The 24,688-nt window shown below is 36.8% G+C and overlaps 1 protein-coding gene across 5 annotated transcripts in view; it reads right to left on the bottom strand.

The window, feature by feature from the left end:
* Window positions 1–5,405: 5,405 nt before the first annotated feature.
* EIPR1 (EARP complex and GARP complex interacting protein 1) overlaps window positions 5,406–24,688 on the bottom strand; it is a 91,376-nt gene continuing 72,093 nt past the window's right edge. For 4 of the 5 annotated variants that reach the window (XM_074861632.1, XM_074861634.1, XM_074861635.1 and 1 more), the window contains 4 exons: window positions 22,849–22,985; window positions 19,283–19,450; window positions 17,874–18,041; window positions 5,406–7,661 (listed from right to left, as the gene is read on the bottom strand). In XM_074861632.1, the coding sequence (XP_074717733.1) occupies window positions 7,487–7,661; window positions 17,874–18,041; window positions 19,283–19,450; window positions 22,849–22,985 (648 nt within the window). In that variant the 3' untranslated portion in view covers window positions 5,406–7,486. The remainder of the gene's footprint in view (window positions 7,662–17,873; window positions 18,042–19,282; window positions 19,451–22,848; window positions 22,986–24,688) is intronic. The other variant, XM_074861633.1, reaches the window with a different exon arrangement.

Raw genomic sequence — 24,688 nt, 5'->3', positions numbered from 1 at the left:
AAGCTCTCTGGTATTTGCTTTGTGAGGGATTAAACAGCACCCATTGTGATGAAGCTTTCATTTGTGCTTTTCCTAACAGACTTTCCAACAACATCTACCAGATTTCTCCCATTTTACCCAGACTGACTTAAAGAAAAAAACAGGAACAGCATCAAAGTATCTATGGCTCCATCTACCTACCAGCTGCTATGAACAGACATGTATGCACCCAAGCCTAACTCTTTTGTAGTTGCAAATAAATGTGTTACACAGCCACTCTCCTGACAATAAGGAAACATTCTTAAGATGTTTTCCTGTTTGTACTGGTATATCATTATCCTGAGTAGCGTAGCCCTTTTTTGGAAGCACTTTTAGATAGGTAACTTCTGCTCAAAATTTTGATATGTGTATACTGAGACACTACTGAAAGTACTCAAGTGAGTGTTTTACACCACAAACACATCATTCATGTTCACAATCTCTGTAAAGTCAAGTTCCAGGTATTCTCCCCACTCCCTACTTTCCAGGCACAGAGTCAAAAGACAGTTCATTATTTTCTGTAGCAGCAACTCTTCCCCGTGACGAAAAACTAAGACCACATATGGTTTGTTTTTTTTCTTTTCATGTTTGTTTGAAGGCAAGTTAAATTTACCATTATATACTAATTTCTACCCATCCTCTTCAGAAAACAGAGAGGTGTAAGGGAAATCATACAAACATTTGGATTATAATTCTGGCTATTCTGTGTAACACAATGGATAATCCACACTTTGTTGCATGGATGCAATCCCATAATTTCTGATATTTGCTAGTATTTTGACTGGTGTTTACAATAAAAAAAATCTTAAGAAAAAAAACAAATAAAGCATTCCTAATTTGGCTAAAATTTCCTCACTCTGAAACACGTTTCCGTATCCAACTCAGTGCACTGCTGTTCCACATAGCTGCAAATATCAATACCATTTCTGCTGTTTTCCAGTCCTTCTTGTCTTCTCAATCCTCTGAAAATTTTTAGAAACTGGCAGTGGTTCAAATAATTTGTCTGCCAAGTCTATTACCACCCCAGGATTCAGCTCATCTAGACTTGCCGATTAGTATGTGGTATCTTCGGGTTTTCCAAGGTTTCCCATTCTCTTCTAAATTCATTCTGTTTAAAAGCTTTTCCATAGATCCCCCTGCCAAAATCCTGAACTCAGGGCAGTGTCAGAATAAATGGACAATTTGCTGAGAAGGTACATTAGAGGTCTTCCCTGCTCAGCCCAGCTGCTTGGCAGCCGTCGCTATAGCTCCAGGGCAACAGCAACCCACATATTTGCCATGTGTCTCCACACTGGGAGCCTGGCTCTTGGATTTAGTAAGACTCATTCATCTCTTTCTCCCCAAAGCTATCTTCTGTGCTGGAGCATTAAAACCCCTTTATGAAGTTGGGGCTGCTGTAGCGTCAAAACAGGGGATTTTCTCAAGAACAGGTCAAAATTCTTTTCCTGTAAGGTAAATCAGCGTAGAAGGAAAGATGTGCCTCAGATACTTTACTAATCACATCTAATGTTTTGAGTTTTTCTTACTAGGACACACCCCTAAAGTCATAAACAGAGGAATAAACAGTATCTGTCATGAACAGATGCTTTTGCAGATCTAAGTCGTGTGACTCAAGAAACAACCTACTTGAAATTTTCTTCCTGCCTCTCAGGACATGGCTGCCTTGGTGTTGATCACCTAATCTGGTAACTGCACTGAAATGGACTACAACTGCTCACACATGCAGTTGCAATGTGATCTTTGAAAAGAATAATGACCAGCTAAAAATCCTGACTCCTTAAAACCTAGAAGTTTGGACTAATAACTTATGGATCAACAAGAACTTGACAACTATCCTGCATGAACCATCTCCAATATCAGAACTAAAATGCTGCAATATAAAATAGCAATGCTTTAGCACTTAAATCTGTTAACACAGGGAGATTAACATGGAAGAATTTTAAGGACCTTCAACGTCATAGCCAAAACAAGCAAACAAATTTTTTTTTTTTTTTGCTTTTTACCCCTGTATCTTTTTCTTTAATTCATTTATTGCCAATTTTTTTACATCCTTCCTATTTGTTTTCCAAACTGATCTTTCCTTGATCTTGTCTTTTCCAATTCACTTTTCAGTCTGTATTTGTCAGCCTTCCTTTTACTTTTTCTTTTCCTTTGTCTTTCTCCAAATTTATGTGTCATTTTCTTCTCACTTCGCTAGCTCCTCACTGACCAAAGTGGCAGGTGGAATGAGCAGGAGCAATGTGCAAATTGTTCTGGAGAGCATCATGGCTTCACACCCACCAGCTCCCTTCATGGGAAGGCCAGGCTTCTCTAAAAACTGATTTGCACTTTTCTCTAAGTCACTTCACTTGCTATTCCAGAAATCACAGGCCTTCTACAGGCTCAGAACGGCATTCATACCACAGGGACTACAACAAAGTTTTAAGCACTTGTTCCATATCCCCAAGCAAAAAAATCCCCTCCATGTCCTCTGTGAAGCCAAATGACAGCTCTGTAGCACTATGAACTTTCAACTTAATCATCATTACCTACCTTCACTGCTTCAGTAACGTCAAAAGCATATCTATCTCATGGTGTCTTACCATGTCAGGCTATAGCTAGATGATACTGTTGAAAGACATCTTAAACAAGCTGCAGAATTTCAGTCTCAAATAGTGCAAGAGGTACCAGGCTGTAAGATGTGGGAATTCTGAATACAGAGGCAAATACAGAACTAATGCTCTTTGTTGTCAATTGGAAAATACAATGGTCAGGCAGCTTAGTTGTTACAACGCACTGTTTTCAACTAATTTTAGTGTTGAGCATAATCCAGATCATATGGCTTCTTATTTCCCCTCACATGACTTCTTATTTCCACGCACCTTTGTGCAACTGAAAAGGTATGAGGTAAGGAGAAATGGTCTAGAGCAAACGTCAAATCTACCCATGCCATCAAATACATGTTCTTCATTAATTCTAATATTGACAAGCAGTTTGTTAACTTCATGGGCCTCAGTACAGGTCAGGCTAATTTTAGTGCTGACACCACAGACAAAGTCCAGGTCAGTACTGAGGTTCCACTTCTTTGTGTTTGGTGGTGGTTGGTTGGGTTTTTTTTCCTAATTTGAAGTTAGCACCATTTCTAGTTCAAGTGAAACTGATTGTTATTTCGAGCTTCTCATTAATTGGCCAAGACTTTTATTGACTTTAGTCAGTTTCATTTAGACCAAAATCTTATTAAAAATATTACAAATCCCTTTCTCTTTCAATAATTTACTTTCTGTGCAATAAAAATACCATATCTCAAGCATTTTTGTAATTCCATACCAGACAAATACATTAAATTGGTGACAAAGATTTGCAGCACCAAATCTGGAATAAAACAAGTTTTTACATGGCAACATTGACAAACTGCCATTTTTAAAGAACAACATAACTCACTTTTTCAAAACTAAGACCTCTTAAAGCATCTTACCTCGATATAGCCTGCAAAGAAAGAAAAATAATTTAAGAGGTGTTTGTTTGAAAACATAATTACGTGCTTACCAGTGCTGACATGTGACTATACACAGCATTCCCTATGAGACACTGAAACAACCCAGTGCTGTGAGATCAGTTAGACTATGATTTGAATTTCTGAAGTGGTGACGGACTTCTTGCTGTACAAAAATCTGCTTGCCTCCACAGTCTTACTGCCAAGGAGTGTTTTGCAACAAGATAGTTTCCAGAAATAATACTGGGATTCTGTAAAAAATTCATCTGAGACATGAGTGTTTTCTGAAAACCCCTAAAACACAACTTACAACCAAAGTAAGCAGTTGTGAGAGAGAAACATGAAGGAGCAAGGTGCTGTCTCAGCACTACAAACAAAGCTTTAGAGAACAAGTTACCGGTTTTAACTTCTATTTTCTACCTTCACCGGCAAGTAGCACATGTCCAGGGAGGTAAGTAAAGACCAGACAAGCACACAGGGATTCTCTACCAGTACTCTTTGTAGTGTCCAGTGATTCATGGTTCAAAAGGATTTTCTAAGCCAGAGATGCTGCGTTTATATTTAGGAGCCATTAATAGATTTGTTTTTCAAGTACTCATTCAGTTACTTTCAAGCCATAAAAACTTTAACATTAATGAGGTGTTTTTTGTTTCTTAGGGTGTTTTTGTTTGTTTTGCAGGGGGAAGGGATTGTTTATGGAGAGTGCCATAGTTCACCTTCACACCTGTGGAGACCACCTCATATGCTTTGAGCCACCACATGCAGATTCTGCTTAATAACCTCTAGTTCTGGCATCAGGAGAGACAGTGAACAATCACTCCCTATTCATCCTCTCCCTCTGCCATTTGTGATTTTATGGACTTGTATCATTCCCTCTCAACCATCTGCCTTTCGGTCTATTCAGTCATCCTCATACAAGTGTTGCATGCTATTCATTATTCCTGTCACCCTCCTCTAAAGTCTTTCCCAGTTTTACTACATAGGGCTTGAGATGGAAGAAACTAGAACTACACACAGTATTCAAGATGCACATACACCACAGATTTATAAATATATATTATTTAACAGATTAATAATGCCTTGTTTTCTTCTCTATTTGCTTTCCCAACATTTTAATTAAAATTTTAACCTCTATTAAGCTGACACTTTTAAAGATCTATGAAAACCCTAAGAACTTACTTCCAAGTAAAAGCCTTGTATTGATGGTTCCCAGTAGTTACGTAGAATGACTGCTTTCTTCCATATCCATTACTTCACTTCTCCTGCACTCAACTTCATCTATCATTTTATCATCCAGCCACTCTGTGAGGTAAACCTTTCCATAATTCTTCAGTTGTCATTACTACTCTGAACAGTATCTGCAAACTTTGCCATATTTCTATGCAGCCCTTCTTCCAAAAAGGTCATGAGTACACTGTGAAGCACAAGCCTAGGCATAGATCCTTGCAGAATTGGTAATTTCTTTTTGATGTGAAATGTGATGATTTATTTCTGCTTCCTATTTCCGATCTTTTAATCGGTTATTGAACCATCTTTGAACCCTTCCTCTTATCCTACAGCAGCATGCTTTCTCTAACAGCCTGGGATGAAACATTGTCAAAAGCCTTCCCTTTCTGAAGGTCATTTCCACATTGCTGCCAGTGCTATACGTGTAGCTCAGATCCCACTTTACAAACAGCTGAAAATGATTAAAACTTGACCCTTCCTGTTCCCTTGATTCTACTGTAATGCATTTTATTCAAGTTTGCCCTGCTACTCCCTTCCTTCCCAGCTTTCATCCCCTCCTTCCCTATTGAGTGATAGACACATTTAACAAAATTGAAACAAAAGAAAACATTTCTTCATATTATTTGTTTACAGAGCTTTCCAGCTTGTATAAGCTTACAATATTAAAGGAAATACATTCACATAAAAATTAGTCTGAAATCTCTCCCACATTTATTACATGTTGAAAATCAAATCAGATCCCACATACTGTTACATAATTTCCCATCACCTTCACACCGCAAGCCATATACATTAACAGACAATAAAGTTTCATTAGACCTTTATTGCTAATGTGAAGAAAGTTTTAAAGAGTTCTACTGCATACTAAAGATATACTGCAGGGGTTTTTTGGGGGGATGGGAGGTGGGAGTGGGGTGGGTGGACTATGGACAGGACAGGACCCAACAAGTTTTTGTGTCTGACGATTGAAAGCTCCACATATAAAGCTACAGCTCAGCCAAAGATTTTGATATTCAAATAACTGAAGCACTACTGATTTAGAAATGTAATTTTTCTTACAGTATACAGGTGAATAGCTCATGCCTAATTACAGATGGAGACCATTTGAAATAACACAAGTTTAAAATCTTAACGCAGAAAATCAGACCACCAGAATTTCCAATGAAGCATTCATTCAGGAGCAGACAGACAGCATCATAACACAAATACAAACAACAGTACAGATGATTTAATTGGATTACTTCACTCCTATGAATTCTTCCAAACAAGCTCTTTAAGAAAACCAGAAATAGAATTAAACTTTCATCTTTTCTGGATGTTTTGGCCTATTGCAGTCAGTCATGCTCTCAAAGCATGTTCGCAACAGAAGCAGCTGTGTATACACAACAAATCACATTTGGACATGTTTCGATCCAAGAGTGGGTAAGGACAAGCAGAGGTGAGCAGCAGGCTGTCCCTCAACACTAACACCAACAGTTGCCATAGCAACAGGAAGAATCATGGGAAGAGGCTGGTATTGATCTTTCCATCCCATGTTCATTGCTATTTCTTCAGAGTGGTCTTACACAATGCTACCACAACCAACACCGTTGCACATGCTCAGGTTCTGAAGTTAATGGAACGTAAATGATGAAAAGGAAACAGGGAACAATTACTGCTGCGGTTCGTCTGAGTACACAAAGAACAAGCAGCAGAATTTTTGTCTTAATGCAAGCTATGCAAAGGGAAGGGGGGGGTGTCAGTATGTACAAGCGTGTTTTACCATGCCTTCCATCTACGGTTCAAGTTTTCTGTGCATTGTCCTACAGGGCAGCACCTGTCTGTTCTCAGCATTTGTAACAAGACATTCACCAATGCCTCAGTCAGGTATTGTAAAGAGTAGGATATAACAAAGGGTATTTTGTGCTTAGTTGAAAGCCTGCTACATCATGTCAGCGTACTGCAGAATGGCACAAAGCCAAAAGGATAAGAAAGAGAGACTACTTACAAATACTATAGAGATTTTTCAGGTTAACAATGGAATAGCTCCAGAGTCCCTCAAAATATGTTACAGCACAACTAAGTCCTATAAACATGGGATAATACATTACATGAGTATATAAAATATTTCAATGAAGACTAATATTGTTTCCAAAAACAACACATAGCTCAAAATTGCATTTAGTTTGCAAATTACAGGATGGTGCTTTGTTGATACTACCATAAGGCTTAAATGAAAAATATCTTTTGAAGGTTTCACCTTCACAACGTTTAAAACGTTAGACTGAATTAAGAAAGCCTTAAGACCATTCCCAACTGTATTTATGAACACTGAAGAATGACCGGAATATTTAGCAGAATGTGTGTGGCTCTAGCTAAGAGCAGAAGGCTGCTTATATCAAAAAGATAAAGTATTGTTCTTGTAAACGAATATATCACTTCTGCTACATGCACCCTACATTGTCCCAGTTTTATAGCAGCATAACACCTCTGTAATCCACTATATTTGCATAAAGCTGAAGTAATGAAGCAATAGTATGGGAAGTACCCAGTATCTCCAGAAACTTTATAATTCAAAGTGATTAGCCCCTCAAAGACAAAAATTCAGAAAATGCATTGTAGTTTTCAAAGGCAAAAGACAAATTAAGTGTCTATATTAGTACAAATATTCTTAACATAATTCTAGCATTTATACTTAATAAAAACAGATCCTGGGGAAAAAAAACCAAACTAAACAATACCTACCAATTGTGGACATCAAGATAACAACTCCACCATAATCCAAACAAATTATAACAGTATGTGATATTTGAGAGCTCTGGGAACCCTGTTAATAACAAGTCTCCCATCATAACTTAAAGAGGCAAATAGCCATGGGTCTGCTGAGGACCATTCAACTGCATATACACTATCTTCATGTTCTTCATAGGTAGCTATTACACTGTCCTGAAGGGGCTCTTTAATCCTAAAATTGGAGGGAAAAAAAAAAAAAAAAAAGAAAAATAGTAAGGATCTGTGAACACACTTGATTTAAAAGGCAATATTAAGTGTCACTAACATCTAGATAAGCAACCTCCAATTTAAAGTATAAGAATGCAGTAGTAGGCTCTAAGGAAGTATTTCATACCAGATGTCTGCATGTACCTATGCTTTAGAAAACATAGAGTCAAGACAATGTTAAAAAACCTGTTTGCAGGGACAAAGTACCTCTTATTCTCAACTTCAGTGCATTTCCAAGGCTCTCAGAACCTACACTAAGCATCTCTCTCTCTCTCTAAATCAAGTTAAACTACAGGGTATGATCTAAATGCACTTAAACACACATTTTTATCAAAATCTTTTCTCTCACCATGCTCCATCTCTTCCTTGTTAACTGAATTCTTAAAATAGTATACAGTCTTATTAGAGATATGTAGATAGGTAAGAAGTTGCAGCCCTTAACATCAGTGTGTCTCCTGTGCTGCCATATTGGACCCATTCTCTCCAGAGTAATCCAAAGAAGATAGAGGCACCACTCTGAACACTTTAATTTTTATCTCCCATTCCTAGAGGTATAAGAACACCAGATTCTTATCTATTATTGTATACCTCACCTCTCACTGCAACACCCAAGCTCCTGGTCACCTACATCATGAGACACAGACATATTCACTTTTGCATTGCAAATATTTAAGAACAGATTCAGGCAATTCTCTGAAGTTCAAACCATCCAAAAGTCATTGATTGTGCTCTGATAGCTGAGAACAGCCCTTTTCTCCTTCACTCACAGAGCCAGTCCCTCCTCTCAGAGCAACACCACAGCACATTATTCTGTAGCTACAGGGTAGGTGAGTTTTCAGAAGATGACCTCAGAGCTCCTTCACCCACAGAGGATCACCTCTGTCTGACAGGAATCAGCCAGTCTTTCAGAAGCACCCCCCTGCCTCCCAGAAACAGCCTTGTATTACAGCTGAAATCCTCCTAACAGAAAGCAAAGCCGAAGAGTGCTGTGAATGCCACTCAATCATTTAAACAGATGCTGCTACTACAGAAATGAAGTGGTGTTACTGGCTGTCTTTGCCCTTTACTGCAGCTCTCTGAAAGCACACATCTCTATGATCACAAAGTGTATATGATAACACATTTGAAACGCTTGCAGGATATCGCTGCTCCACCTAGCCAGCCTAACCAGCTGTGAATCTAACATTGCAATTAAAATTCAACTGAATTTAATGAATAAACCAAAAGCAGTCTGATACTGCAGAATAGCTTCAGATATTTAGTTTCAAGGACTTTTATCATTTACTTACGTTACTTTTAAAGTCAACTAACAAAAAGAGGGTCATAGCACAAGCAACATGCAGACCCTGGTAAATTACAAAGAGCAGACTTGTTTTGCAGTTCTCCTGAATATGTACTTTGATACAAACCATCTAACAGCAGAGAGCTAATAAACACACACTCACAGACACTTCATCTCCTGCAATGTGTTTTTCTAACTTCCTGTTAACTGACATGCCTGGTTAAGTGAAAGTTGGTCATGTCCCCAGACAGCAATGTGCTTCATGCGGTGCTCACCCACTTACCCACAACTCCATTATTCTGAAGGTTTCAGATGTCTCTCCAGATAAGCAGGGGAGTAATGCACGGTGCACATGGCTGTCAGGGGACACGACCGACTTACAGTTAACCAGGAGCCTCAAGTTAACCAAAGGTTGGATAAACAAGGACAAATAAGCTTCTAGATTATACTATTTTCTGTATGCTCAGAGTTGTTTCAGTGTTTCATTTAAATAACACAGTTCATCTAATTTAATTTAGAAAAATCACAGGGGATAAGTGTTCAGGAAAGAAGCCCGTAGATGAACTTCTGTCTGGCATTTTCATTTATGACTACAATTAACTGTCATTTATTATTGTATATACACTGAATTTCTTCTTGGGTATGTAAGTAATTTTTTGCCTTCACAGAAAAAGAAAGCTTGTTATTCCATGTGGTTCTTTAGGCCACATGAGTTCTGTTTTCAGTGTGGGTTTTTTTCATTTTAAATAGCATAGATCTATGATAATATTATGTACAGACTACCTGTGCATAAGAGCAGTATAGCCTTGAGATAGTTATTCAAAATCTGAGAAAATCCTTATGGAAGTGATCACTTGGTGTAAAAGAGCTAGATCTATACAAGATAAGCAGGATGGAAATAAAATCATCTCAGAATGACATGTGTGTGAAGAACAATACAGAAGATTCAAAAGAAACTGTCCATGAGAATCCTTTACAAACATTATGAATGAAAACAGATTAGCCTCTAAATTATGTAATGGGTAATGAGCCCAGAAGGATTATGCTACTGGAATAAAGAGCAGAATTATTTCATGTATATGAAAGACTGTTAAAAATAATTAAAAAAACCAGAAGGAGCAAGGTTGTTTGTGGTGGGTTTTTTCCCCCTCACAACAGGAATCTTTTGGAGACAGACCACCTTACCCCATGCTAAGAGATTCCAAGAAAACACCTCAGATCTGTCTGCATTTTGGCTATGTGCATGCTTTTTTTTGGTAATCCAAGAATAGGCTGAGGATACTATTTTTGAATCTATATGAATCTAGAATATTTAGAATTGTTCAGTTTCCAAGTCCCACAACAAACTACTTACTCTCAATGAAATTCTACACAGCTTTTGCACATTTTTATTTATTAAAGAATCAGCTCAGACTCTCCTAACTCCCCAGACATTTAATAGAATTTGGTTAATGCAAGAAGTTACAGACTTAACAGCTATGACACTGACACTTATTTAAGGTAGGTAACAAATACCTTTTAAATATAAACAGTCTATGAAAAAAGATTATCTTGGTCACAGCACATACTAGCGGAACACATACAAAACAACTTGTATTTATCTGAAGGTGTTTTGTCTATGTAGATATTTTAATTATCCTTCTGTTTTATCAGCTGCTACAATTTTATTTCCCCTTAACATACAGTAGGTAATTACAGAGCCTAACATGTCATAGCACTGACGAGTATATTTTTTCTATTACTCTACTCATAATGTAGCAATGATTAAAAGAATACCTCTGCACTTTCACGTGCACTATTCTTATCTCAGAAACCTTCCATTTCATAGTTACCGACTCCTGATGACAATGCCCAGGTTATTTGCCTTAGGTTAGATGCCTAACACCGGAGACAGAAGAGGAGAGCATTCAAAGTGGGCTGGATACTAGGACAGATAGCAGATCTTTGGTGGGTTTTGGAACAGGGGGCAGAGTTCATGACCTTAAATTTCTTTCCAGTTAAAGAAGTTCAGAAACAGGAAGAGTACCTGTACACAGGTGGATATGAGGTAAGCTTTCTTCTATTTCTTCTATGCTACTTCTATGTATAATTCAGGTTGTTGTCAAAACACAGAGATTTCTGTTTTTACATAAAAGCTGGAGGTTATGGGTATAAAAACACAGTTGCTATCCTATAACTAGTTTAGTGTACCACGGGTGTAGGTCCTTGGTCTACTGATCCCTTGACAGAGCATTCTGACTAGACTGTATTTCATAAGCATACTTGGTAATCGCTTGTTATGCCTGGCAAGCTTAGTAAACTATTTTCTTCCTTGTCCTAAAATCTCCCCACCCCTTAAAAAGTCCCTTTAGTTTCTCATTTTTCTGTACTATTTTAAAGACATTTTTCTCTCCTTATGATCTTGCATTGCGTCAATTGACAAGGCATCAAACTCTTATGTCATCAAGAACTCATGGTAAGAAACAAGTAATCTCTACCTACATCCGGCATAAATTTGTGTGCCACAGAGCTGAAACTGGACTGCTTTCTCTTTGTAGTCTTATTCACATAGCACGACCTGTACCAGCTTCTCCTATGAAAGGAGAAAAGCTTTCATTTTACTAGATAACTTTGAGGTTAATTGTGTTACAGACTTGAGAGAGAAGCCTGTTAAGCCCTGGGTAATTGTTTTCATGTAGAGAGCTGTTATTTCCAATTACTTCTCATGCTAACAACCACTTAAATTTGCTGTGCTTGTGATTCTGTTTTGTCACCACAACGTTCAATACAATATGTTTTACAGAGTCACCAAAAATCATTAATTCCTTATCACAGCCAAAATTAAATCCTCTTTAATCTAAAAATTACTACGAAATAGATGTGATTCAATAGACCAGCAACATGTACTGCAGCGTCCAAAATGAATCCTGAAAAGCATGGCATTGGATTCCAGACAAAGCCCTGTGGATGCCTCTTCCCTTTAACTGCAGGAGAAAACTTAGCACTCTTAAGAAAACAGAATTCAAGGATGTTTATACTGGAATGCAATTTTTATATATAATAATTGGCCATTCATACTACTGTAAGCATTATCCTATTTTTTTTCCACTCAAAAACAGCCTTCTGAACTGCTTCTACAGGAAAATGCCACCTTTAAGAACAGGAAATGCATATATTAATATAACAGGTTCCATACTTTTCTGAATACACAAAAGAAATTAAGGAGGGTATATCTGTTCATGAGGGTTAAAGAAAGAAATAGTAAGGAAAAAACATATGTTTTTAAAGCAAAAGAGTCTAGGAATTGGAAAGTGCTGCTGCACTAGATTTGGCCCAACTTCATACATATCCAACCAAGTAAAGTCCTAAATACTGGCATTCCACAAAACAAAAACTATTTAAGCTCTTTTAATTAATTGAGTCTCTTGGTTAATTCCATAGCACAATCCTATTTCTAGATTTCTCTGAGATATAAATACCACAAGCAAAATACCATCCAAATTAACACTATTGGCAGCTCTGTGGTAATACCCTGGAAAGCCTGCCTTATTGTGAATGTTTGGCAAATACTTTTCAAAATATCAATGCTGACAATTCACTCTCCTGAAGTCATGCATGTGTATACGAAGGTGTTATGTTAGATCACACAGTTCATATGTATTATCATGAAACCACAGGATTTACTATTGAAAAGTCACCAAACCACATTTCTGTCATGAAAAGTGGAAAGCACCACCTGCTTTAGATTGAATTTTGAGGGAAATCTCTTTCTACAGAGAGGACAGCTACCATCTTCTCTCCAGTCTATTCTGATTGCTGAAGATGTTCCTACACTTAAAATCTCATTAAAAACTTCGTTATCTCAATGAGATACTCTGTAGTGGGAAGACCAATCCTTTACACTTCTCAGCTTTAAATGCAAAATGGTGATAAGCGCTTGTGTCGGATCTCATTCTGTTTCTATCAAAGGACAGTGCAGTTAACATCTATGGTCAAAAAGATGTAAAAATATGACTTCAGGAAAAACACTAAAAAAAAAATTTCCTAATGTGAATTTCTGGTACAATCTTCAATAGATAACAAAGATAAGGATAAGCCTAGAACATATTGCCAAAAAATGTAGCATAAGGGAGAAGGCAGCATACTGACCCTAGTAATCAGTTCTGCCATGAAAACACAGCAGACATCTTAAGCCTGCAAATCCCAAAGAGAGCTAAGGGAACCGGTAGCCTCTTCTGCAGAATTAAATTTAAGGATAGCTTCCTTTTCAGGACTGATGTATAAGCTCAAAATGCTATTGACAATATAAATCTTCCCATTGGTATGGATACAGAAAAGGCTTTTTCTCTCAAAAAGCAAGTCTTCCATTATCAGTTGAGCCTTGTCACGAAGCTCTGGCCACAGAAGCCGTGAAGAATGAAAACACTGCTCTAGATGCAGTGTGTACCTTGCTGTTGGTGCTCTAAGGTAGCGAATGGTCTTCTCATGCTGCATATCATCAGCATACCAGAGACCTGCTGAGTTTAAAATTCAAACCTATAAGGCAAATAAATATATTGCAATAACTAGAGAAAAGGAATCATAGTTGGCAAGTAAAGATGGTCACTCTAAACTGCAAGAACCTAGTAGGGGTCTTTTATTGTTAGAAATAGCAATGTAGAATTAAAATGACTGTCAGACTAGTTAATACAACCAAATATAGACTCATTGACAAGGATTTTGGATAACCAAAGAATGAAGAAAGGATATGAAAGTTGCCACCTCCCTTTGGAGAAAGACAATTCTCAGTGCTCTGCAGATGTCTAAAAGTGAACTGACAGACACCTTCAGGAGCTTTGGAATTAAGGCAATTTCAGTGTTGCAGGGAGGAAGTCCTTGCAACGCCAGAGTGCAAAGTCATTAAAGAAAGAGAGGCCAAGGAGAAGCTTGGCTTAATCGGTTGCATCCACAGATGTGGAATGACCCCATATTTTAAATGTTTTGTTCAAACTGAAGCATCAAAAAGCACTCCCTATGTTCTTATCCAGGCACAGCAGCTTTGCTTTGGGAATGAAAGCTAAACGCACCCCAAATACTCACTTCATCTGTTCTATTTTCATTTGTTTTGTGCACTTTTTTCTACCTCTGGATCAAGGTGCTAGAAATTAAGCCAGGAGTACAGCATTTCATTCCCCATTTCTCAGCTAATTTTTTTTTCCATATTTGAATTGTGCATTAAATTATCCAGACTAGAAACTTGACCAGAACACACTACAGCTCTCCTCTGGCCACATGCCTATACCTTCTCTCCTCGGACAGCTTGATCCTCTTTTTAGATTGCCTAACTTTTGACAGTGGGTTTGGGCTTCCCAGACAAAAAGCACTGAAGCCTTTCCTTATTCAGTGCAAAAACTAAACGCAGTTGGCATGTTTCTCCTAGACACATTTCACAAAGGCAGCACGTGCACAGCTAGCATGTTTCAAACAAACAAAAACACAGTCAGTGAGAAGAGATAAACTCAAGAATATGGCTGATGGCAAAAAAACTAATCCTAAAGGGAATAATCAGACACAGGCTAGGGAGACCTTTGATATGATACAGGCTGCTCTTACATTTTTATGATTGATGAGAGAAAAAACAACAATAGCAGTTTAAAAGTAGGGAAGAGACAGCAAACTAGTTGCTTTGATCTGAATCAGCAGTTAAGAGGAACTGAAGGTCACTCAATTACGACAAGAGACAGATCCTCATGCAATAGTCCTAGTTATGCTTATGCAAGTGTGTTCTGGTCTCCAAGATGGGAGCATATAAACAATATGGGAGCACATACATGGGATAAACACCTAAAGGAAAAACCTCAAAGAATAATTCCTTTAGAATACAACAATTTTTGGTTTGTTGTCTATTCATTATTCACAGTGAGCCAATGTATTTTTGTTTTCTCAGTCATGAGCCTTAAAAAGTAGGTAGTTAATACAGAAAATGTCAAGAATAAATTGGTAGATTCATGCATAGTTCTACATGGTTGAACAACGAAGGGTTAAACTAACGTATTACTTGCTTTTGTCTCCAGCCAAGAAATACAATAAAAATTATAAAGTTTACTCCAAAATATATTAAAAATTAACATGAGTCCTAAAGACCTCGGAAGTCTTAACTGTATAGACTAGTACTACAAGTCAATGTTTTTAAAATATGGGGATTTTTGCTAAGTAGAAACAAAAAAAACCCCACCACGCTTTGAAGATACAACTGATACATACTCTTCATTTTTATATTTAATCCAAGGAGTATTTTTACAAGTTATTTTATCCAGAACATGAAAAATAGGTAGCCCATGAAGAAAGAGCCTTCTTCCTTCCTTCCACTTGATACTTCAACCTTCTTTTCAGGGAGATTTTGTCACTCAGTCTGAAGGTGACTGGCTGGAGATACTAGTTGTACACACACCTGCTCTTCCTGGTGTATTTCAAGATACACCCAAAAAAGACATTTTCTTTTTAAATATTTGTGTGCTATTTAATAGCAAACCAGATGTCCTTCAGAACAGGATAAATATGAACCCAGTGAGAATATAAGACTTCCTTAAAAGTCTAGAACATACCCAAGCAAAAAAAACCACACACATACACACACACCCCAACCCATCAAACCATACAATAACAACCTGTGTTTTACAGAAGAGACAATACCCATGGAACAGTGCAACAGACTTTTCAAAGAGCTCTCCAGGAGGGAAAAGGGTACTAAAGTCTAAATATTTGGCACTAATGGTTGACTAACAAGAAGTATTCCCAACAGCTGTTATGCCTGCTTCATTAGTGCGCTCAGAACTAAACAGACATTCACCTGGCAACAGTTCAAGGCTGGTGAGCACCTTGCAAACATCCTTCTAGATCAACTCATAACAAGGAGGGGGAAAAAAAAACCCAAACAAAAAACCAAAATACAAAACAAGACTCTTAGAATACTAAGCAAGTGTTAAAAAAGCTAATATGCTTTCCCAGGTTTTATAGAGAACAGATTAGCAGCTGAAAAGCTTATACTTAAAAAGTAAATGCAGTATTGATACTCTTGTAGCCTCTGGGAACAGGCAAGGGCTCTACATCATTACTATACAAGTCACTCATGATGTGTTTTACATCCATCCCATAGCCAAAAGAAAAGATGCATTATATTTGTTGTATCGCTTTGCATATTCTTGGTTTCAAAAATTCCTATTCTAGAAACAATCACTTGTGTTTCAATGAGGCAACCTACATGGTCTACAATCAACAGAAGCTCAGAACTCCAGAAAACCAACTATACAACATCTGTCAGAACACTACTTGTGATATTATTTACATTAATACATTCCCATCATATAAAAAAAAAATGTAGTCTCTTTCTCACTTCCATTAATGCTATTTATCTTCCATCCAGAACAAATTGCAATACCCAGCCAAATGTAAGGAACTAAAAGGTACATCATATTTAAAATGCTGTAGTTATGTTCCAGAAAGTATGTACTGTTGATGTGAGCAACTTTGTGGGTATGTGATTTGATACACTTTGATTTTCCAGGCATTTACATCACCTATTGCTTCTAGAGACATCTTGTACATTTAAAATTAACCGCTTCTATATATTGGATAGCTTTCATATTTAATGTTATTAAAATGGTTTCCAAGTCCTTTATGTGAAACCAAAATGTCAAAACTATATCTTAATTAATAAAATAAAGGTGCAAAAGCAACCTTAAAAATGCAACTAGAGAAGTAACCTCAGCTTCATTTAGAATTTTAACTGAAACATCTAGCAAACACAGCCGAGTAACTGGGGGATCTTTTTTGTAATTTCCTTGTTCCTCATCCCATCTGACTATTCTTCACTGAAAACAATAGTTCAGGAGGTAATCTGCCTATTTCATTGCAGACAGCTATGTATCTTAAAATACATTAACAGAAGCAAAAAACCAAATGATCAGTGCAGACGTATAGAACATGGTTATTCAGCTGCAAAGAACAACAAAAATACAGACTAAAACCTGTTGGTCTCAAAATATTTTACATGACTTTCAGTATCATTATCTTAATTTTGTAAAGGAAGAGTTTGCTCAAGATCACCATGTAAACTAGTCACAAAATTAGAAAACCTCAGCCTACACTAGATCTACAGAACTCACTCGATACATATATATATTCAGAAAGAAGTACAGAGATGAAAACAATCGGCACGTATTTCACAATGAAAAAGTTGAAAGCAGACAAAAATGGAAGATAAAAGATTACTATTTCGGCACTTCAGTTAACTCTTTACTAAAAACCACATCCCTCCAAAATTCACATGCAAAACACGTGATTCCTCACACACCCAGGTGGATGGTGTTTACAAATGCTTGCAATAACATGCATTAGTTTACCAAGAGTGTCAAAAACAACTTCTGTTTTGCTTGAAGTAGATCTGATGAGTTACCAGTTTCTAGAGCCGTCAGCAACATTAAGAGCAAAATTTACAAAAAATAATGTATTTATACTTCCTTTCTGCTGCCTGTGCAGAAGCTCACCATTAGACTAGTAACGTTTCCTAAAGGTTACAACTCATACACAGAAAATGCAGAAAGCAGATTTTCAACTCTCACTTAACCCAGTGAACTTGTATGTGCTTGACTTGATCAGAGCTCCCTTAAAAGTGAATCTTTCCATTGATCCAGTGGACTTTAGGACTGGTCCTCCGCATCACCATCCCCTTCCTACCAGTGAATATACAGCGACCGTGCCAATCGGATTTAAAGCGTGTATTCCACCCAAGGCTCTGGGTAAATGAAGTAGGAATTAGAACTACTTACCTGAAAGGCCTGTATACAAAAATCCTAGTCAGCAAAAAAATAGCATGTTAACCATTAAAATGAAAAGACAAACTATAAGCATCTGCATAAAACCCAGGAAACTCCATACTTCTCTTCTTGATGCTGGTCCTCTTGGTCACTTAGTTCATCATCATCTACCATATGCCCAAATGGTTCAGAAGAAATTGATACCATATTAGACAGGATAACTCTGCTATCACTGCTTCCTGTAAGGATCAGCTGATCATGAGAATGATTGTATCTGACATTCCAGACCCTAAAAAAATGAAATCAGAAAGAACAAGAAGCTATTTTAGGCAGGTAGTGCATCAATATTAAGTGATTTTTTTTTTTTAAAACAGAACTAAAAATTCATCTTTGACTTAAATGTTGTAAGTACAGATAGAAGTGACATGCCTCATTCCAAAGACTGGTTTTTGTCATCTTCACCTGGCTTTTAAGCTTCCATGTCATCTGTTTTCTGTGAAGTGTCTTTAAATTCAAGAAATAAGTTTGGAAAAAAAAAAATCCAAAGAACAAAACACACCATTCAGTGGTATTATTCCTTGAGGGTACATGCCAATTCATTGTTTAGTAAGTCAGATAAATATTTAAGTTCTAAATATAAAAATTTCCCCAAAGCAAAATACAGATTAGAAATAACCTGTTAAACAAAAAACTCACAACATTCTTACAGTAAAGTTTAAAATAGACCCTAAACCAAAAATAGGATTATATTTATCTTCAATTTCTACATTTTACATATCAAGTTAATACCAAATGTCTCATGGTTCTTGTTTTATTCTTTTTCTTTTAATCTTCTGGAAAAAAGTAAAAATGCTGCTTCTGTTAATTCACATCTTCATTCCCCTCAAAGTAGCTTCAGGGTCCAGATTTATTTTGCAAGAATTACTCCAACTGAAATTTTATAAAATACGAACCGCTCATCTTTTCTTAACCACTGAAGTCTGCAAATGTCAGACAAGATTCTCTCCTTGCTCCAGCCACAGGCCAGAGCTGTAGATACGGGCTCTAAATATTATCTCAGAGAATAAAATTACTCACTTGCATAAGCTGGCTTAAGGGCTATGAAGAGCATGAAGAAAGTCGGCCTGAATTATTGAGCATTGCAACCATTCGACAGTAGAAAGATAGATTGCAGCCGCTTTTCTGCACATCAGGTGCAGCAGATCAGGCACAATTTGGGAAGGCACACACCTGTGTCCCAGCTGGCCCCTAAAAGCCAAGTTCTGTGCTGTGCTTCTCAAAGGTGTACCCTATCTCCCAACAATGTTAATGACAGTTTCTTGCCAATTAGACTAACATTGTCTAAACTCTTAATTTACAATCACACAAGGAACATTCACATGTTGAAACCTTTCCTCTGTGCAGAAAAATGATTATTCACAATAGCATAAACATAGTTAGTTTGCATTGTTCCTAAACAGTAAAATAATTAGCTGAATAAATTACATAAGCCATCCACCCGCAAAACAGCATGCAGATAATTTGTTCTACCAGTGGGAATGCTCCTCTAGTGTCTTCACTGGTTCAGTGACATTTCTCGTGTCCCAGAATTTCACCTTGCAGTCATCACCACAGCTAGCCAGGTAGTACTGTTTATTGGGATTAAAGTCTAGGTCTCGTACCAGCTGTCCGTGTGCATTTTCTATGCAATATATCTGTCTGTAAAACACATTAAAAAAAATTAAATAGTCTATAAAAAGCTAACTGCACTCCACTGACAGGAATCTGTTTCCCTGGAAACTTGCGTAATCCCCTTAGCACCTGCAGACCTAGAGTTCCCAGTGCTAGTGCATAGTTTAGGGAAATCCCAGCTGTTAACAGCAGTGACTTGTATAGATTTCTCAGTTTGCTTTGAAGCTTTGCTCTTTCCTTGTTTGCATTAGGATCATCTGGAGCTAAAAGGAAACAGTTGTTCCAGATGATTCTAGCACAGCTCTCTAACAACTGTTATGAAATGTCTGCTACTAAACCACAACATTTTCAGGTAAGAGCTTCTCCATCCCTAAGTAGTTATACTAATTCTGTATTTATGGCATCTCGTTCTCCCTATATGAAAAGCTGAGATGCAAGGGATACAACAGATATGAACATTATTGCTCAGTTTGAACTTACCTTCTTGAGCTCTGGCATTTATCATTAATTTACCTGTGGCTCTTAAACTGCTCAGCCATGTGCATACTCATCCATCTGGACCACTTCAGAAAACATTTGTAGTACTGCTAACAACCTAGCATCCTTATTCAACACATCATGTTCCATCAGTTTGTCTCCCTACCTCGTCTCTTAAACTTGGGGGTTGGGGTTTGTTGGGGTTTTTTTGTTTTGTTTTCATTACTGCATTGCCAGCTTCCTCAAAAGCCTCCATCTGCCAAAGTGCTGGTCAGATTTGATAGTCTCCTACAATCCTCACTAGAACTTGTAAACACTTTGTGAGCTTTTTTCTTTTTTTAAAATGAAAAATGTTTCTCTTCAGAAACATTGACTAAAACTTTGTATTTCTTGCGCTGTACATACGGTTTCCTGTCAAGACCATATAGAGAAGTCTCTTGCTGTTAACACCTAACTACTAACACAAAGCAAAGTAGCTCCATAAGGAGAGATCCAAAGTATACCAGGCCTATACTAAGCCCTGTCCTGACAGCTATGGCAGTCACTTGGAATAAAGGACATTGCTTAGATATCCAACATCAACACTCTTCTTAACCTCTCAAACTCTGAGAATATCACTCAGGTATGCCTTTCTCCCAGGTATTCTGGGAGTCAAACTCAGTATTTCCTCTTAATTTCTTGAAATATCTTTAAGGCAAAATTTTTAAATGTCAAGCATGCTTGCAGCAATAGAACACTTCTTCCATCCTTTATGTCACCTTTCACTTCTTTTTTGCACTTCTTATATTGCTCATGGAGATATGCGTAAAAAGATGCTTAAAAAGAAATACCACTGTCCACCGTATATTCAGTAGTGCTTACCATAAAAACCTTTATCCCAATTTAACTATTATTCTGACCACTTGATCCCTTTCCTTCCCAAATATTCTTTCCTTTCACTCTATCAGCCTACCTACAGCAACAATATCCACACTGAATTTCCCAGTTACATTATAAGATTAAGGACAGACCACATGAACATTTTCTCCAGCTACTGGCTCCACCTTCTAATCATCATCATCTTCCATATTTTTTTTAGAATTTATTCTTGGAGTCTGAATTTTCCTGATACAATTCTCTCTCTAAATGCATTCATCTCAGTGTCTTGCCTTCTCTGCTTCACAAGCGCTTCTCTGATTAAGATTGCTTCCTAGTCTAGTCCAGGAGTCTTCCCACTAACCTCTTTTTTCTTCTCCTTCTTTTATTTGCTATGTCCAAAATAACTTACTCCCTCTATTTTACAGCTATCATAACTGCACTCTTGTGGAAGTAGCTATTTCTAGCTATCTCTTTCGTATCTCTCTTTTCTTACTCTTTGCTGGTACAGCAGTTTTCTGTCCTTGATTTCTGCTGCCGCCTCCCCCCCCCCCCCCATTTTTGGCTTCTTATACTGCCCTAATTTATACTGCCCTGACTTTAAACTCCTACTTCTAGCCTAACTAGTCATTATTAAATATTCACATCACTCTAGACATATTACAGTGTAATTGCAGACAAGACTTATTCTTGCACGTATTTTTTATGTACACTGCAAACAGTTCTTCGGCATAGCCTAATACTTGTAAACTGGTTCAAGGACTATCTAACCTGAGCTTCACTCAGGTGGGGTTTGCTTTTGTTAACCAAGCTACCCTTCCATTGAGGACCTTGCTAATATCTGGACTATGTATCTTTCATAAAAGTTACTCAGAGTATTCATTCACGCAAGAGAGAGATGCTTTTTCTAATGAGACCGAGTATGAAGCAGACTTCACAATAGTTAACATTTTCTACAGAGAAACAGAGGCTTTAATCTTAAATTCTGCATGCTATATGTTAAAAATAGGATGATTACAAAAACATTACAAAAGGTAGCTTTAAAAAAACCACCTCTCTCCTTTGACCTTTCTTTCCTCTCTTGTATGTTTCATTTAAAAGAGTCTTCATAAATGAAAGTATACTCATATATATGAAGGCAGATTTTTATGTATCCTTTTACAAGGCAAAGCACAGGACTTTCAAACCTGATGACAAGCATACAGGAAGTGAGTTTTAATTATTTCATTTGTATTTTTACCTTTTCTTTCTTAAATTAAATAAACCTTTTCGGCAAAAACACACAAAGTTGGCAAACAAGGGGATTTATTACTACACCCCTGAGCTGGCAGGAACCATAGAACTAAATTTAAAGTCATCCCCCTTTAAGGCAACAAAAGTTATTACAAGACATCAGTCTTCTCGGTTTAGTGATAAATTACTATGTGCTAAGGGGATAAAGCGTATCTTAAAAAAGCTTGCACAGGCTTTAGTAGTCATGGCAACAGATGTGCACAACATCACTCCTTTGCTTATCAAAATCACAACTGAGCAGGGAGGAAAACACCTTATTAGGTATATTCAAAGCTTAATTGATTTGGTTATGATTGTGATAGATTCAGTAGTTTCATATAACTAGCATATTACAATCTTTAATATAGTATGCTATTTGTTAAAAATCAGAAAAGTAAGAAGCAAACTTAACCTGTGAATTACCTTCAGAGAACAAAGGTACCTTTAAATAGTATGCTGTGAAGACAGTTCATAGCATAGTCAGGACTGTTGTTAAATCATTTTCAGATTGAATTACAGAACAGCTTCGTTCAGGTAATGCCTATGTATTGAACAAATCATCTTCAGACTAGTACACAGTTCAGTAAAACTCAATATACAAGTTACAATTGAAGCTGAGGAGGAAAAAACAGAGAAAACCCTTTACTAAATTGTAAATATATCAGCTATGCAAGCTCAACCATTCCTTTTATAAGTGATAGCTTTGCCACATTTCTAATCTTAAAAAAAAAAAGAAAAAAAAATTATGTTAGGAGCAATAAAAAAATGTATCTCCGAAGGAGATTGTTTTCTTTGAGAACAAGACTGCAATTTCTTATTACCTCATGCTTCGTGTATCCCATCCTCGAACAGTGGTATCATTGGCTGTTGCAATCTGTGTACAATTGTGGTGTGGACTCCATCTTCCAGAAGTAAATTTTAATTGTCCTTTCCCTTCCAAGGCTGCAGAACTAGAGAGCTAAAATAATGAAACAGAGCTGGCAATGTTTCTAAATGTAATGCTAAAATGAAATTAGTTCTACTGAAGAGAAAAACTGCAAAATAGCCTATTGTTCCAAGTGTAACAGACTACCAAAATCCTAAAATTAAAAATATAGAAAAAAAAAAAGCTACAGCTGATTTTGTATCTCACAAAGTAATTTTTACAAAGGCTTACATAATGTATTCAGAAATATTAGAAGTACTGTACTCCTTAATAAACTAAACAGTTTCAGATCATGTGTTGAAACAATACATAGACAATATGGGCACATTGCACAGATTAGTAGCTGCCTCAGACAAATAAACACATGCATTTAGTTTCATGAACAGTCTTACAAGACTGTTTTTCCATGTCAAAATGCCAAATTTTATTTGTAGGAACAGAATTATAGTGTCAAAGACTCTTCAATAAATGTATAGCAGCTTTTAAAAAATAATAAAAAAAATAATCAAGGCTTAGGTGCCCATGTCATAACATACATGCCTATTAAACTAACAGCAGGTACTAGATCACAAATTTACAATCTATGAGAATTAAAGGTTTCAGTTCCAAAACTAGGCTTGCATGTCACTGAGCAGACAGCTCTGCATCTCCACAGTTAATGAAAAGAAGGTACAAAGTAGTCAACTTTCTCTTTCAAGTTGTACAAATTATCCTCCAATTTCATGTGAACATGGGAAAGATGGAGGTGCAGACCGTGCAAATGATTTTACTTCCAATCACTTACTGAAACTGATTGTTTAACATCTAAAGGAGCGCAGAGGAATCAAAATACTTGCATTTTAATTAGATACAAAATCTATACAAATTTCAAGCATCTAGGAAGACTTAGTCATCTTTCACACAATGTTCATATTTCAAAATGTTTCATTAATAAGTATTTCACAAAAGCAGATTAATGCACTGGATTGCATTGGATCCCTTTACCTAAATCCTAACACATCATAAATGTTCTATTAAATAGAAGAATAGAAGAAATATTACACTTTGATGGATGAAAATGACTAAAACATACATACTGCTTACGTAAACTTTAACTGACATCCTGTCAATACAAGACTGCTTAAATCTATTTACATATGGTACCAATGTCCATTTTGGTATTTTACTAACTTTTACTATTACAGTTCCATCAAGAGTATCGTATTTATTTAGCATTCAGATTAACAATCTAGAAATTACAATTCCTCTATCACTGAAGTCTATCCTACCTAAAATGTGTTGTCTTCCAAAAAATTTTTTAGATTTTTTTTTTTTTTAAAGAACGTAGAATTCTCAGTATGCAAGATCATATATTGCTCATCTGTTAATGAGTGACATAACACTGTGGCAAAACCTACTCCTCTAGCACCATTCCTCCTCAAGTCCAAATACTGTCTGAAAGTCCTTCTACAACTTCCAGGTTATTAATATAAAGAAAAATACTGCACAGGACACTGGATGCAAGATAATAAAATAAACCACACTGTTTATTTTTTGACACATACAAGACTCCAGGCACAAGAGAATATGCAAAGATTGAGTGGGTCATTTCAAGAATTAAACTATATTTATTTAGTAAGCAGTCTTGGCCGAACAAAGCTCAGACTGTGGGGAGAGAAGGAAAGCAAATATTAACACCGACAATAAGATAGTACCAACAAAAAGAGTATTTCTTATCAGGTATTTCTAAGATCTGT

This window comes from Strix uralensis, chromosome 3 (genome assembly GCF_047716275.1).
Source record: "Strix uralensis isolate ZFMK-TIS-50842 chromosome 3, bStrUra1, whole genome shotgun sequence".
Taxonomy (NCBI): Eukaryota; Metazoa; Chordata; class Aves; order Strigiformes; family Strigidae; genus Strix; species Strix uralensis.
This window is presented reverse-complemented; position numbering and strand designations above follow the sequence as displayed.